Here is a 15,422-nt window from a genome sequence, read left to right on the forward strand (position 1 = left end):
CTGTACCCATCCTTCCATTCACAGTGATCACTGCTAAGGCTCACAGAGGAAGCCCATCTCTTCCTACACAAAATTCCCGTGGTCCAATGGGTTCATCATTTCCATGACCACAGTGATCCAAATAACCCCTTCTTCGTTTTCAACCTGAAGAGGCCTTATCTGACCTTGAGGCTAGAGAATTATTTTTACTAGGCATTCCCCCTAATTACAGGGTGGCACTACTACATTTTACTGTGACCTCGGAAACCATCGAAAAAGCACTAGAACTCCTACGAGAAAACTTACATCCTTTCTCTGTCCCTTGAAGATGTAAATCCTACAGTGTCTTTGAAAAGTAAACATCCCAGGTGGTAACTAAAACTCTGCCCATGATTGGCTAAGACTAAAGGAAAAAAAGAAGGGAAAGAGGCCTTTTAAAATACAAAATGCTATAAAAGTTCTTCTGCCCAAACTCTAGTCCACAGCCTCTTTAAGATTATTTGTTAAGGATAAATACAAATCTTAAAAGTCTTCTCCACAGATATTAGTAAAAACCTTTAGCCACTGGAACAGGCAACCTTAACTTACTCTGTCTGCCAATTTAGATTCAGCTGTTACTTAAACACTAGCGAGTTTTATATTGCTGTACCTGATTCATGACTAGAATGCCGGAATTTAAGCTATAGGTCTCTGTCTGTCTGCATGTTTATGTGTCTAAGGATATGTTATGTGATTTTCTTCTCTCAACCTCCAGATGGTACTGCCAAAATTAATATATAAAAGGCTCTACTTAATTGGCTTAAAAATAAGCACTTATGAATTAAGTATTCTTAAAACTCAAAACAATTGAAACTAATATATATTTTTTAAGATTTTATTTATTTGAGAGAGACAGAGAGAGAGCACAAACAGGGGGAGGGGCAGAGAGAGAGAGAAAGAAACAGACTCCCAATGAGCAGGGAGCCCGATGCGTGGGCTCAATCCCAGGATCCTGGGATCACGACCTGAGTTGAAGGCAGATGCTTAACAAACTGAGCCACCCAGGCGCTCCCAAAACTAACCCAAATATTTACAACTTCACATGATCTGCGCTGATCTTTGGGAAATAAAAGCTAGTTTAAATTTGGTGTGATTTTTAAAAAGTATGTCTTCGGAGATATATATATATATATATATATATATATATATATATATATATATATATTTAATATAATGCAGATTATATGTTATTAATCTACATAGAATAATCAATAATTAACATAATTATATTTTACACATATATATATGAAATATAACAGAGATCATATTAATTATAACTAATTATGTTAAATAAAATGCAGATTAAAAACATATTCTACTGGGGTGTACTAGTCAAATAAATTCATGTTATCTCTATTACAAAATCTGTCAGCAAGAAAAATAACGGGATGATGCTATCTAATGAAGTTTTTCATGGGTCATCTAAACATAATTGTTGGGATCAAGAGATTTAGATAAATGTTAAATGGGTTAAGAGTTTCTAGGTAAACTTTCCAGCAATGATTATGTGTTATGATACGTCTACTTAAAACTAGTTTCTAAAATTGTTAACTTCCACCCCTAGAATTTTGCGAGTTAAAAGAAGGGAATTCATTGAATGTCTAAATCATTTCAAAATAAGATAAAATACAAAATACTGAAACATTAATTGCAAAACAAGTCGAAGTTTACCACTTTTGACCTCTTATTACAGAGGAACTAAAGATATTTGGGCCTGTTAGTAAGCACGTCTTCTGACACACTGAAAAGCTGTACTACAAGGAAATGTATGTTGATAGAAATTACAAAATATACTCATAAATTTGCCAGTGTAAAGAATGCTGGTGTAAATTGTACTTCTTGCTTCACAAATTTTACTTCTTGCTTTTTGTTAGAAATTAAGGCTTCTAAGGGCTAAGAGTCCTAATTAATACATGTAATTACAACTATTAGAAATAATATGGGAAACATCTCTGCATGCAAGAAAGTAGAATGTGTCTTTAGCTAAGAGAAGGTATGAGGTATGAAGATACATTTTTGTTAAGGGAAAAGAAAGTAAATTTGTCCTAAAGTAAAACTGGTTATTTCAGAATGGGAAAGAGGAAAATAAAGGACAAAATGGTATAGAAAGTTGAGAAGAAAGATAAAAAATTTTACCTTGTGTAACTGAGTTAGCTAAAACTAAATTGTTGTTACAAGGGTTTTTTTTTTTAATAAGCTTTAATATCAATACTACGCTTTTATAGTTTTCGTTCCTCTTAAAAGGACAAAGTTTTCTTGGGAGTATCGGTCAGCTCTTGATAACAGATTATGAAAGGTTTTGCCTTACCTTTTAAGTAATCTAGCTAGAAGGCAAAGATTCTATGTTTTATCAAAATAATCAACGTGTGTTTCATGCTGTTTTAATCGGGTCTTTGATTACTTAAGCAAACTGAGTCTTTTCAATATTAAAGGAGCTGAATTTTGCTTAGAACTATGTAATCTTCTGGATATGCCTTTAAAATCTTTTGTCAGTTTAGCGAAGTAGATAATTAAGTACTGTTTCATAATTATCTGTGATCCTATTTAGTCAAGTGTGCAAAACCTTTTGATGTTTTTGACTAAGTTCCGAAAATCAAATTCTAAATAAAGTCTTTGTGACCTGGAAATAACTCTGGGATTTTCTAGAGAACCCTGGAACATCTCAAAAGATCTGTTCACTCTCCTTATAAAAAAGAGAAACACTGAATTAATTAGGCTTATTTGATAGGTAAAATTATTTGAGAAGCAATGTCAAATAAGAAATAATGCTAACCCTTCCTTATGGATATCTGTGTATGGATATATGCTATTAATATAAGTGTTCCAGAAATTCTATCAAATTCCTAAAAATCTGATACGAAGTATTATCAGTCACCATTCTAGTTATCATCTTAAAATGTCACAGAAATAGTCAAATTTCCTTGTCAGTTGTGTTATAATTAACTCTCATCGGAACTTTAAACATGGGCATTTTTAAGTCTTTTATCATTTATAGACAGTTACTGTTTCACTCTGATGCTTTTGCACAAATGCTTCGTCTTCAAGGAGATTCCTGAAAAGGACTCTGACAAGCCCACGTTTCTGTTAACTTTCAGATCATATAATGAACTGGGTAAGAAATGACAAAACTCTAAGGAAAAACTAGATTCATAAAACTGCTAAGAGAAGATCAAGATCAGGAGTCACTAGGCCTGGGGCGCCTGGGTGGCTTAGTCGTTAAGCGTCTGCCTTCGGCTCAGGGCGTGATCCCGGCGTTATGGGATCGAGCCCCACATCAGGCTCCTCCACTGGAAGCCTGCTTCTTCCTCTCCCACTCCCCCTGCTTGTGTTCCCTCTCTTGCTGGCTGTCTCTCTCTGTCAAATAAATAAAATCTTAAAAAAAAAAAAAAAAAAAGAATCACTAGGCCTGGATGAACTGATGAGAATGATTATAATTTTTTACGAGTTTTGTTTGAAATACTGCTGGTTCTTTAATCTTTTGTTTTCTGGATTTAAAGAAACTTTTCTCTTAAGATAGCTATGACTTACAGCAATTTGGTAAAGTATACCTTTGTGAACCAAGATGAAACAATCACTTATTTCCACCCCACATCTGATTCCTCCAGATTTTGGAAACTCTCAGTGAATAGTCTTGTATTTTCACAGCAGTATAGTTATTTGCATAATTTCAATTGAGAATCTGTTCTCCTTGTACCAGGACACAACTAGAAACACAGGTTACATCACCAAGGCTTTGAATGTAATGTCATATTTAAGAAAGATATGCATAGATTCAGATATGACCCAGCAGCTTTAAAAAAATAAGGCTGACTTTATGGAACCAATCAAGCCCCTTAGGAAAAATCAGTCTGGTAACTCACTTCTAGGGTTCCCAGCAGCCTTACCAGGTGAGTGAGGAAGGTCACTTCCTGGCCGGCCCAGGAACATCAGAATATTTTAAGAACCTCAAAAAATGAGGAATTCACCCAAATCTATAGGTATTATAGATGAAGTCTGACATCAAGTCTTTGGCTTGGCTTCCCCATCTTGAGCAGCTTTTTAAAAGTTCAATCTGAGATTCCTTATGAAAAATTCCAGCAAAGATGACTTAAAAGAGTCTACATGATCAACTGCTATTCGTGCTGCACTTACGTAAATAAGCAGGCCAAGTTTAAAGAGACTGGACTTACTTTACAAACACTTCAGCCTTATTTTCCTTATCTCTGATAGAAATAAGAATGACTATAGAGAGAACAAATTATGTTTCAGTAATATATCTTTGTGGATATCAGATTTTAGTGTTTTTAATTGTCCTTGAGGTTTTGTTTTCTACCTGTGAACTGAACCAGATCACGAATTCTTCTAGTTTCTTCCAGTATTTGGTTACAACTCTCCAAACTAACACTCCCAATTTTTCTCCCACCCTCTGACTTGGAATCACAGAGAACTTAAAAGTGCCTTTTTCCTAAAGCTATGAGAGCTAGAATAGAACAACTTGATATAAACTTCAGAGAAATCATCACAACACCTCATATACAGACAATCTTTGTGCCTATTGCTGTGTGGGCAACAGCAAGTTTACCTGAATACCTGATGGCACCATCAGAAAAACTCAAACTGCCAAGCTGCTTTGAGCCTAACATCTAGAAATCCTGCCCTCAGGATCCAGATTTGGTTTATAATTTACTCTGACCATTAGCCTTTATTTTTCCTTTGTTTCCATAGAAATGCCTCTTATTAAATACCTGATTTCTCGCAAATACAGGCCTAACTTTGGAAATCCACTTGCAAGACCGCCTCCTGAAATGAGATGCAACTGTTTAATTAACTGACCTATTTTCATGGCTGGACCTTTCAGGTTTGGGACAATAGCTACAGACTGGATTTCAGACTACTGCCTGTATAATTATTAAGTTTTGCTATTATAATTCTGTTTAGATGTGCACATTCTGGGTTACAAAATGCCCTGCAATGGACTTTTAGCATATCAGCTACCCAGGCAGTTAAGGTCCTCACCATTGACTCTAATGCCTCAGAGTGTCTAAACACTGACAGTTGTTTGGGTTTTTTTCCTTTTCATAATGCAGGTGCCTGACTTAAACTTTGATTGCTGTGGCAGCCACTTCAAAGATGGGCTATCTGGAGGAGGGGGATTGGGGCAAAGGGAGGAGGGTGGGGAACACACTGCCAGCCACAAAACTAGATAAAGAGCCAGTCTACCTCACCACATGGAGGTTCCTTTGTTACCTTTGTAACCAAGAGATCCTGGTTAATTGTAGTAACTATTTGGGCCATTTCTATTTTTCTCTTCCCGTGCTTTAAATTCCTGCTCTTATGTTTTAAATTCACCAATAAAGAGTGAGCCCTCAAAACCCTAGGCCCCCACCTCAACCCCATAAAAGCAGAACCCCCAGCTCTGGAGTGCTCACTCGTGCTCTTTTTCTTTACCCATGCCCTCACTATGTGGCCCCAGGTATGCTGAGTAATTTCCAGGTCCTGTAAGTAATAGACCTTTATATTTTCAAAGTCTCCTGATGGTTATTGTTGAAAGGTATCACTCAGAACCACAACAGCTGGTCCAACCACAGCACTGGTTATTGATAAGCTGAGATTGAACACACAACAGAATATATATGGCAACTAGAAAGGAACTACTACCCTGTTTTCTTCCCTTCCTCCTCCCCAAAAACTGAAAAATAAGATTTCTTGAACAGTAAAGAAGTCTCTACCTTTTGGTCATTTGCAAACTGCAAGTGACTTGTTACTTCTAAATTAATCAGGAAGTACTGCATGCCTAATAAGTGCCAACACTGCAGGTAACATAAGAGCTTTAAAAACCTCAATTTCATTGTTTAAAACTATTTAAGACAGTTAAAGAGGTAAGACTAACACAGAACAAACAATATGTACATAATATCAAGTTCTAAATGGTGAAGTACAGACTTTCACTATCATGGTATAGTGCCCTAAGCACTGAGAGACTGTGCAGATGAGGAGAGTACAAAGCTTTCAGGAGGTCTCAGTTTGAACCAGGACATAAAGCTGGGTAAGACTTGCTCAAAAAGGGAGAGAAGAGAGCACACCAGGCTCAGGGAGTCAAGGAAAAAGGCACAGAAGGTAAAACTGTGTCTCCCTGGAAGATGCAGTGAGGGTAACTGCCATAAACAGAGTCCCATCCCTTCACAGAATGAAGGAATCAAGTTTGTGTAAGTTCACTGGGGACATAATCATGGATCCTGAGAATCAAGCGAAGGAAACAAGAACCATTGTAGGTGTTTGTTCAGAGGGATAATATAATAAATGTGGTAATTAAAATGAGAGTAGCTGCAGTATAAAGCGAGACCATGGAGGCAGCAGTTAAAATATTAAGTATTAGGTGATAAGGAGTTGGTCATAGGATGAAAGAGGAACAAAAAGGAAATCTGAAAGACATTACTCCTTTGAATAAAGATGGAAAGTAAGAGATCTCTAGGGAGAGAACTTAATGACAGAAACAGCTTAGAGGGGGAAAACCTTCCCCTCACAATCTACCCCTACACTCCTAGAAGGCACAGGTGGAAAGATAATGAATGAGGTTTTATATATTCCGAATTTCAGTTTACTTGGGATGCAACTACTAGGTGGTTGGAAATAAATACTGGAAAGTGCCACAGCTGAAACGCTGGAAATAGAGTCATGAACAAAGCTGAAGTTGGACACAAGGTAAGGTCCTTTGTTCAAGAGATTAAAGATATACAGAACAAACACCCAGAAAAGAGTTTATGACCACAGGTCAGAACTGAGAATCTGCTTAGTGAATGACACACACAGCTAGAAAAGTCAAAGGAGGAGCAGGGTGGTGTAATACCACAAAGCCCAGAGTTTCAAGGAATAAATATGACCAGTATCCAAGACCACAAAAAGGTTATCCTTCAGGCACTTTGTAGGACACCAGGAAGTTTCTTCATCTGAGTTAAACTAAATATTAGTTTTGCTTCAAAAGGCTTAAACATCACTCTTTATTAATTCTTAATAAAAATACTATTATTATGAAGGTAACTGGTAAGAGATTAACTTCTGCCTTTTAATATATTTTCTTTCAGTAAGAAAAGAATAAATGTTCTCTTTTTAAAAGTTAAAAGTACTGGGGTGCCTGGCTGGCTCAGTCAGAGGAGCATGTAAGTCTTGATCTTGGGGTCATGAGTTCGAGCCCCAACTGGGTGTACCTGAATAAATAAACTTTAAAAAAAACAAAAAATAAAAAAAAGTTAAGCGTATAATTTTATCCATACTTCTAATAGTCTTTTGCATTCTGAATAAAGCACTGTTTTTATAACTACTAGGCATATAAATTTTAATAAGCAAACTAGAATATAAAGTGCTTGCAGTTTAAATGCTGATTATTTCTAAAATTTTGGTAAAAGAGAGAAAAAAACATTACACAGAAGTAATGCATTTAAGTAGGGGCTTTGAAGTTTGATAAACATGGTTTGGAATCCTGGCTCTGTCACTACTAGTTTTGTGATCTTAAGGAAATTACTAAACCTCTCAGAACTTCAGTTTTCCTGCCTGTAAAATAGGGAAATTATTTCAAGGGCTAACTGTGAGGATTAAATGAAATAATGAAAATACGGAACTTCATAATCATAATTACAATAATTAATTAGCTAACAATTATTAAAGCGCCTATAAGTCAGGTACTGTTTTAAGCACTTAACATGCATTTTCACACATAATCCTCACAACACTATGAGAAAAAGGGCCTCATATCATCCCCATTTCACAGAAGAGAAAAATGCAGCACCAAGAAGTTAAGTAACATGTGGAAATACTCAATACCCAGAATGCTCCATAAGTAGGTGTTCTTATTACCACTCAGAACAATATTAAAATTATTTAACATGACAGAAAATGACAGAAAACTTTCTCACCACTGTAAGATATTAAACTATCTATAAAATGTGAACCAAGAAATAAAAGCAAATGGCATTTTTTAAAGTAATTCAAATGGAACATTAAAACGTACACAACGTTACCTTCAAAAGCTAATAAGAGATGTGCAAGATCAAAACATCCACACACATTTATATATACCTAAAAAACCAAAGGGCATGTCTTTGTATGTAAACTTTCTGAGTACCTGCACTTCCATAAAATAATTCGCAAAACAAGACTGATCACAGAGGCTCCTCTTAATAGCATTTGCACAGCAATACAAAATGTCTCTCCCTTTAACTACAGGCCACCTGAAAGCCACCGGTAGAAGAAGTAGTCAATCCCTTACCATAGGTAATTGTTTTTGTTCTTTTACACTTTCTATTTGTTTTTTTTGTGAACCACTTCCAAGTTACAGAAAATTTCTAATAATAGAGTACAAAGTATTTTTTCCCTGATATGAGAGTAAGCTGCCAACGTGATGTCCAGTCACCCTTAAATACTTCAGTGTGTATTTCTTATAATCAAGAGAATCCTCCTACATAACCAGATAACAACCATCAAAATCAAGAAATTAACCCTGATACCTTACTATAGCTAATTCTTAGACCCCTATGTCAAGCTCTGCCCATTTCCTAATACTGTTCTTCACAGCGTAGGAATGGCTCTCAGTTGTCCTGTCTCTCTCACTCTGGTACAGCTCTTCAGTGTGTTCTTAACCTTCATGACCTTGATTGATACTTTTAAAAACCGTAGGTCAGTTATTGCGGAGAATGTCCCTCCACTGGAGTTAGTGTGACGTTCTTGTCATGATTAAATTCAGGGTGTACATCTTTAGCAGGAATATCAAAGAAGTGATGCCACATCCTCCTCGGTGCATCCTATCAGCCGGCAGGCACGCTGAACTGTCTGTTTGGTCACTGCCAAGTTTTCCACTGTAGTTTTTAATCTTTGTAATTCTTAAGTATTCTGTGAGTAGATACTTTGAGACTATAAACACACCCCACTCCTCATCAAACTTCCCATTTATTCATTAATTTTTTTCAGTATAGATTTATGGATTCCAATTTTATTTATTTATTTGCCATCATCATTTATTTGGATGTTCAAATTGTTCAGCTTTGGCCAGTGGAGTCCATTCAAACTGGTTCTGTGTCATTCTGACATAATCCTATCACTCTTTGAACAGCTTTCTTGCATAATAAGAGGATCCAGGCTCATAGGTACCTTCTCTGACCCAGCCCTGAAATTAGCCATTTCTCCAAAGAGCCCTGGTTAATTGAGAACAGTGTTTAGGGGCCAAGAACTGGGTGCCAAGTTTGCATATCTATTAATCTACACTGAAAACTTCAAGTTCACACTGATATCTCCAATCCAATCCAACAGCACATGGTTCATTCTATTCTCCTCCATTTCGTAACTCCTTTCTCCAACAGTGAGAAACCAGGCACCCATAACACGTATACTTACTTATTTGATGAACTGCCCCACTGTATATAACCAATGTCCTGTCGCTGACATGGACACATTACTGCATGGATGCCCTCTACCCTACTCCAGCTCTCTCAGTCCGCTCTGAGCAACTGTCACCATCCTCGACACTGGACATCCTCCATATGCTGCTCCAACTCACATACTCTATGCTGGGCCCCTCTTCTACAGAGACAACCTCCTTACCATACCCAAGTCCCAAACCCCACACTAGGCCACCATTGTCCATGTGAACACCCTCCTCACCCTGGTCAGGCAACAAAACCTCCTCTGTGAGTAAAAAAAAAGTGGATAGCTTAATGCAGATGCTTTCGACTAAATTGTTCAGGAAGGAAAGAGGAAAACAGAATTGAAAAGCAGAGATAATATTAAGAATAACAAACTCTTTCAAAAACTAAAAGCTTCTTTCACATATAACCTCATTTGTCCTAGAATGGAGTCACATAGTTTAAATTAAGAAAATGAATTTAAAAAACAGACTCTTAGGGGCGCCTGGGTGGCACAGCGGTTAAGCGTCTGCCTTCGGCTCAGGGCGTGATCCCGGCATTATGGGATCGAGCCCCACATCAGGCTCCTCCGCTATGAGCATGCTTCTTCCTCTCCCACTCCCCCTGCTTGTGTTCCCTCTCTCGCCGGCTGCCTCTATCTCTGTTGAATAAATAAATAAAATCTTTAAAAAAAAAAAAAAAGACTTAACTGAAGATCCCAATGAGCTTTAAAAAAAAAACCCACAGACTCTTAAATTCTGATTCTTCCACTTAGTAGCTAAATGACTTCAACGAGTTGCTTAACGTCTTCAGTTAAAGAGTACCTATCTTGCATGATTGCTATGAAAGTAATCTATGTAAAGCAAATATATGGTAACTGACCTAAAGTTAACATTTAATAAATATAAGGTACTATTACTACCTTCTCTTTTACATTGTCATTTTTTAACAGATGCCAAACGATACCTACATACATGTGTATAATTTTATAAAAATTCATTCTTTGCATTCTTTAACTTATGAAAGGGTCAGTGTCCCTAAAAACATTTAAAAACACCTATAGTACCTATCTTATGACTAGTAACCAAACCAGAGCCTCCAGTCTATCCTACACTTTTGACAAATTATTTCCTAAAATTTTGCCAAGGTCATATCATTCTCCTGAAGCAAAGTTATCAGGGGCAGCTGACAGCCTAAAAAACAAAGATGATCTTCAATCAGGCAATCAAGGCTTAACACAGTGTGACCCTGACCTACCTTTCCAGAATTATATCTCATTCCTCACCTACACAAAATTTCTACTTCAACCACTGTAATTTTATACAGTCTTCCATTTACAAGCCCTGGCCCATATCTTGGCTATAATGTTCATCTTCCCCATTTACTCCCAGCAAAATTCTGCAATGCTTTTCAAGGTCCAGCATAAGATCCACCTCGTCTTCACAATTTTCCTTTACTACAGCAGGCAGAAGCAAGGTGTTCCTCCCTTAAACTCCTAAACAACTCGGTAATAATGTAATTACTTTTATAGGTACATTTATTATCTCCCCTGCTAGAGTGAATTAAGATCTTTTTAGAGAAAAGACATATGCTTTCTATCTCCAAATAGCTACCATTTATTGAACATATATCCAGTTACTATTTAAAATTTATTCTTCACAATAGTTTTGTGGGGTTGGTGTCGTTATCTCTATTTTATAGATGAAGAAACCAAGGCTCAAGGATGTTGGAAATGTACCCCAAATTACACAGCTGGTAAGTAGCAAAACAAACAAGCTTTTCCCTAGCATGCTCCATGAAACATGAGATATGATGAATGAACCTTGCCGGGGAAAAGGGTCTCAGGCCAAATAAATTTGGAGGATTAACAAAGTTAAATCACTATTTTTAGTAGAGGGTTTCTCAAAACCTTTTAACAAGCTACTGATATGCTTTATAAATCTCCAACAGGGATATTATATTTTCCAAATCCTTTTGGGAATAAAATTCTTTTCTCAAGGACTTATAGGACTAACACTCCAATAACTCATTTCAGGAAATGTGGCAATGTATTCTGTTGTCTTTGCACACAGTGGGCACTCAATACACACTTCCTTTAAGATTTAAAAAAAAAAATGCTCCTCATACTGAAGTAACATACTAATGTAATTCCACATACTAAAGTAAAGAATAAGGTAATGTCACTCCTCTTACAGCAGATGTCTCAGTGTAATTACGTCACTAAACAGTATTCAAATTAAAAAACTTAATTTTCATTAGGCAAACAAAAAACAAGATTAAGAGAAATCTCTACCTGTGCTTTTATGATATGCATGAATCTTGACATCAACTCAGGACATTCAAGGAGGAAGTGAAAGTGGTCAAATATAATTTTGGGATTTCTAAAAGAAAAATATAATTTGTTTAAATGGACAGGAAAAATGAGTTGCATTAAGTGAAATGCAAATTCAGATAAACAGATACTGAAACAGAAGAAAAATATTAATCCACACCTACCATACTTTAACTTGTCATGTAACATTTTTTGAATAGTAACAGAAATAACATTATTTCTGTCGAGATCAAAACTGTAAGTAAAGAAAAGTCTACAAGGGCAATCCATAAATCCAAGAAAGCCTTACCTATTAACAAAGCATTTTAAAACTTCATCATGTTTGCAGACAAATTCAATGAAACGGGGTGAAGTCATTCTGTGGGGAATAAAAAAACAATCAGAACACACAGAAATTGGTGATACAGCAAATTTGATAACAATGTATAGAATTGAACTGGCTTCTAGACAGAAAAAAAAAAAAAGATCTGGGTTTGGACTAAATTTGAGAAACCGAGGCATGCCCAATTTATAAGACTAAAAATATATATATAACTTTTCATTAATAGAGGATATGAACAGTGACTTTTTAAAAACCTTGAAATTTTAAATGTCTCTGCTCTTTACATTTTGAATAAGGAATTAAGTGATCCTACACAAAGTGACATTCACCATTCTACATATTAAGAACTTATATAATGCTTAAATAACTTATATAATGCAAATAGTTTAAGATTAGTACAATAAGTGTCCTAAAACAAGATCAAAACAGAACCTAAAATCAACAAATTATTATTTGTTGTTACTGAAATGCCAAAAAAATCATAAGCTTTTCTTCATCTATCAGAAAAGGAAATAATAAGCAGAAACCTTCTTACCCTGGAGGCATCTGACAAGAACAGCACATGTAAAAAGCTTGAATGACAGCACTTAGCCGGTTAGCTGTCATAGAAATAACATCCTGACAGTCTGCACTGGCTTCCTGTTTCCCTCCAAGAGCATCTGGTTTAGATTCCCCTGTGCCAGTGGATAGATTTTCATAGCTCCCAGGTCCTGGAGGTTCAAATGGAGGAATGGAAGTACCATCTTGATCCTGGCCTTTTTGTTTCAGTAAAATAGAAGTGATATCCGTTGAGTCCTTTTTGTTTTTCATCAGTTCTGTAGCTATTAAAACTAGCCATTCATCTAATGAGTGCCAAAGCAATTCAAGAGGCTAGGAGAAAAACAGAAGTGTTGTTTAAACATCATTCTTAAACTCCAGGAAAAAAAACTCACATAGTTAAACAAATAATATAAAAGAGAAAATTTATTCTAGATACTTCTATTTTCTCAAGTTAATGTGACAGCAATGCCTAAGGTAAGTAACAAAAACATATGAATACCACATAAATAACAATTACTTTGCGTATAGCAAAAATTTAATTTGCATTTATTTATTTCCTTGGAATAAAAAGGTAAAACTAAAATCTAACGAAAAATTTATAAGCAATCTTTCCTCTTCTAAAAATTTTCAAATATTTAGCTTTAAAAACATATACTACTTTTATATATACAATCCCCCAACCTTTACTATTTTCATGTGTTAACAATTTTCAATTATAAATCTTTGCTCAATTAAAAAATAGAGAATTCCTAAAAGCTTAATAAATAGCTTAGTTTTGGGGTGCCTGACTGGCTCAGTCAGTGGAGCATTTCAGGGCTGCGAGTTTGGAGCCCCACATTGGGTTCAGAGGTTTTAAAAGAAATAAATAAACTTAAAAAAAAAGTTTAGTGCACTGTTTTCTTTACATGTAATTCACAGATTTTAAAAATTTATGGTAAGAAATTTAAAAACATGTATGTAATATATATACATATATAACATACATGTTTTCATGCACATATACACAAAATCAATCTCTAATAACTAGTAAATATCAAATACTGACTAGCAAATTCTTAATTCCAACTAAAGAGTAACAGCTTAAAAAAGAAAAAGGGAGGGAGAGAGTAAACTGCTTATTTCTACACTATTTAAAATATTCCTTTTAAGAATAATGAAATGTCTTTTGTAAATTAACAGCAAATGAAATTTCCTTTTAAAATATTATGTAATCGCGAAAGCTACAAAAGGACTAAGTACTAAGGAAGATGAAATATATGCATCATCCCTAATAATCAGTAATTTCTAACAAGGAGAAATACTATCACAAAAGACATGCTACCAGGGATCTAATACACAATACCATAACTAGTTATCAATACTGTACTGTTTACCTGAATGCTGCTATAAAAGTAAAGCGTTAATGTCCTCACCATAACAACAGGAAAATGGTAATAATGTGAGTGAAGGATATGTTAATTGGCCTTATTGTGGTAAACATTTTGTAATACACACATGTATCAAATTATCACACTGTACAACTTAAGCTTATGCAATGTTATATGTCAGTTATATCTCAATAAAACGGGGGGGGGGGGGAGACCTGCTAAAACATTTTTAACCCCAAATAAAAATTAACAGTTGGGGGGAGGGCGGCCAAGGATACCAGTTAAATGCTCCTTCATTCCTACACTATTTTAAATATTCCTACTGACACCGAGATCATAACCAGAGCCAAAGGCAGACACTTAACCAACTGAGCCACCCAGGTGCTAAATATTCCTATTGAGAATATAAATTGTCTTTCTGCAAATGAATGTAAAAGTTAATCCTACTTTTTGTTTCTTATAGGATCACAGAATGCTACAAATTAGACCATGTGCTTCAGAAAGACCCATGCCTACAATATTTCAACCAAAAGAAATGTTACTTTTAAAGATTAAAATATTAAAATCTTACTTCATAGAAACAGATTCCACAACTATATTTGGAAGTTTAGGAAATATTTAAGTAATCTTTCTTCCAGGAAATTCTTTACAATTATTTTCTAACAAATTCCTCTGCTGTATGTTCAGCCTTTCTTCAGGTTTCCAGAACATTCTCTTTTTGAGAATACTTGACTTACTGAATTTGCAAACAATTACATCAGCCCGAACTCTTCACTGTAACATTAAATCAAAAAGCAGAAAACAAAATAAAATAAAGCAAAAAGTCCCTACTATCACCAACAAAAACCTACTTCCTTCATTCAACAAATATTTAGTTAGTACATACTAGGTAACAGGTAAGCAGAGTGAGAAACTAATTATACTCTCTCTGAGGTTGAAATAAGCACCCCTGCCCCCCCCCCCCCCAAAGAGAGCTTTTCCATGGTTAGGCACAGCAGTTGAGAGATTCAGGATCCCTGAGCTGCTTAAAGGAAGGGTAAGAAGCACCAGCTGCCATAAACACCGACGTGCACCGAAAATGTCTTAATTCTCCTCACGAGCAAAACATTAAACACACTGTAAAAGATGAAAAAGAACTTTTTATGTCAGCAAATCTTTTAGTTTTACATCACAAAATAAACTTCCAAAATAGAAAGAACAGGTGGTAACATAAAACTTCTTGAAACAAAAGGCAAAAGAAATAATTGGCCTCTAAATGAGAAGGGCTAAAACCCAGAAAATCAACACACTGGATCAAGCTGAAGCCTAAGGCAAGAAATGATACCCGCTGCTCACACAGATGAGAGCACTGAGCCTGAACCAACAGCAGTCCTACTTTAAAGACTGACACTGTGTAAAAATTAAAGGCAAATTTTGAAAAATCCAGAAATATTTTTTTAAACCCAGATCTGTGTAAAAATGATAGTTCTAGA

The 15,422-nt window shown here is 35.6% G+C and overlaps 1 protein-coding gene across 3 annotated transcripts in view; it reads right to left on the minus strand.

Annotated features, from left to right (window-relative positions):
* Window positions 1-15,422, minus strand: part of HACE1 (HECT domain and ankyrin repeat containing E3 ubiquitin protein ligase 1) — a 103,187-nt gene that overhangs the window by 36,195 nt on the left and 51,570 nt on the right. For all 3 annotated transcript variants that reach the window (XM_045806983.2, XM_045806984.2, XM_087865345.1), the window contains exons 12-14: window positions 12,579-12,913; window positions 12,011-12,079; window positions 11,683-11,770 (exon numbers count right to left, since the gene is read on the minus strand). In XM_045806983.2, the coding sequence (XP_045662939.1) occupies window positions 11,683-11,770; window positions 12,011-12,079; window positions 12,579-12,913 (492 nt within the window). The remainder of the gene's footprint in view (window positions 1-11,682; window positions 11,771-12,010; window positions 12,080-12,578; window positions 12,914-15,422) is intronic.

The sequence above is a fragment of the Ursus americanus genome, chromosome 11 (genome assembly GCF_024610735.1).
Source record: "Ursus americanus isolate L20-20 chromosome 11, mUrsAme1.1.p, whole genome shotgun sequence".
In the NCBI taxonomy this organism is placed as follows: Eukaryota; Metazoa; Chordata; class Mammalia; order Carnivora; family Ursidae; genus Ursus; species Ursus americanus.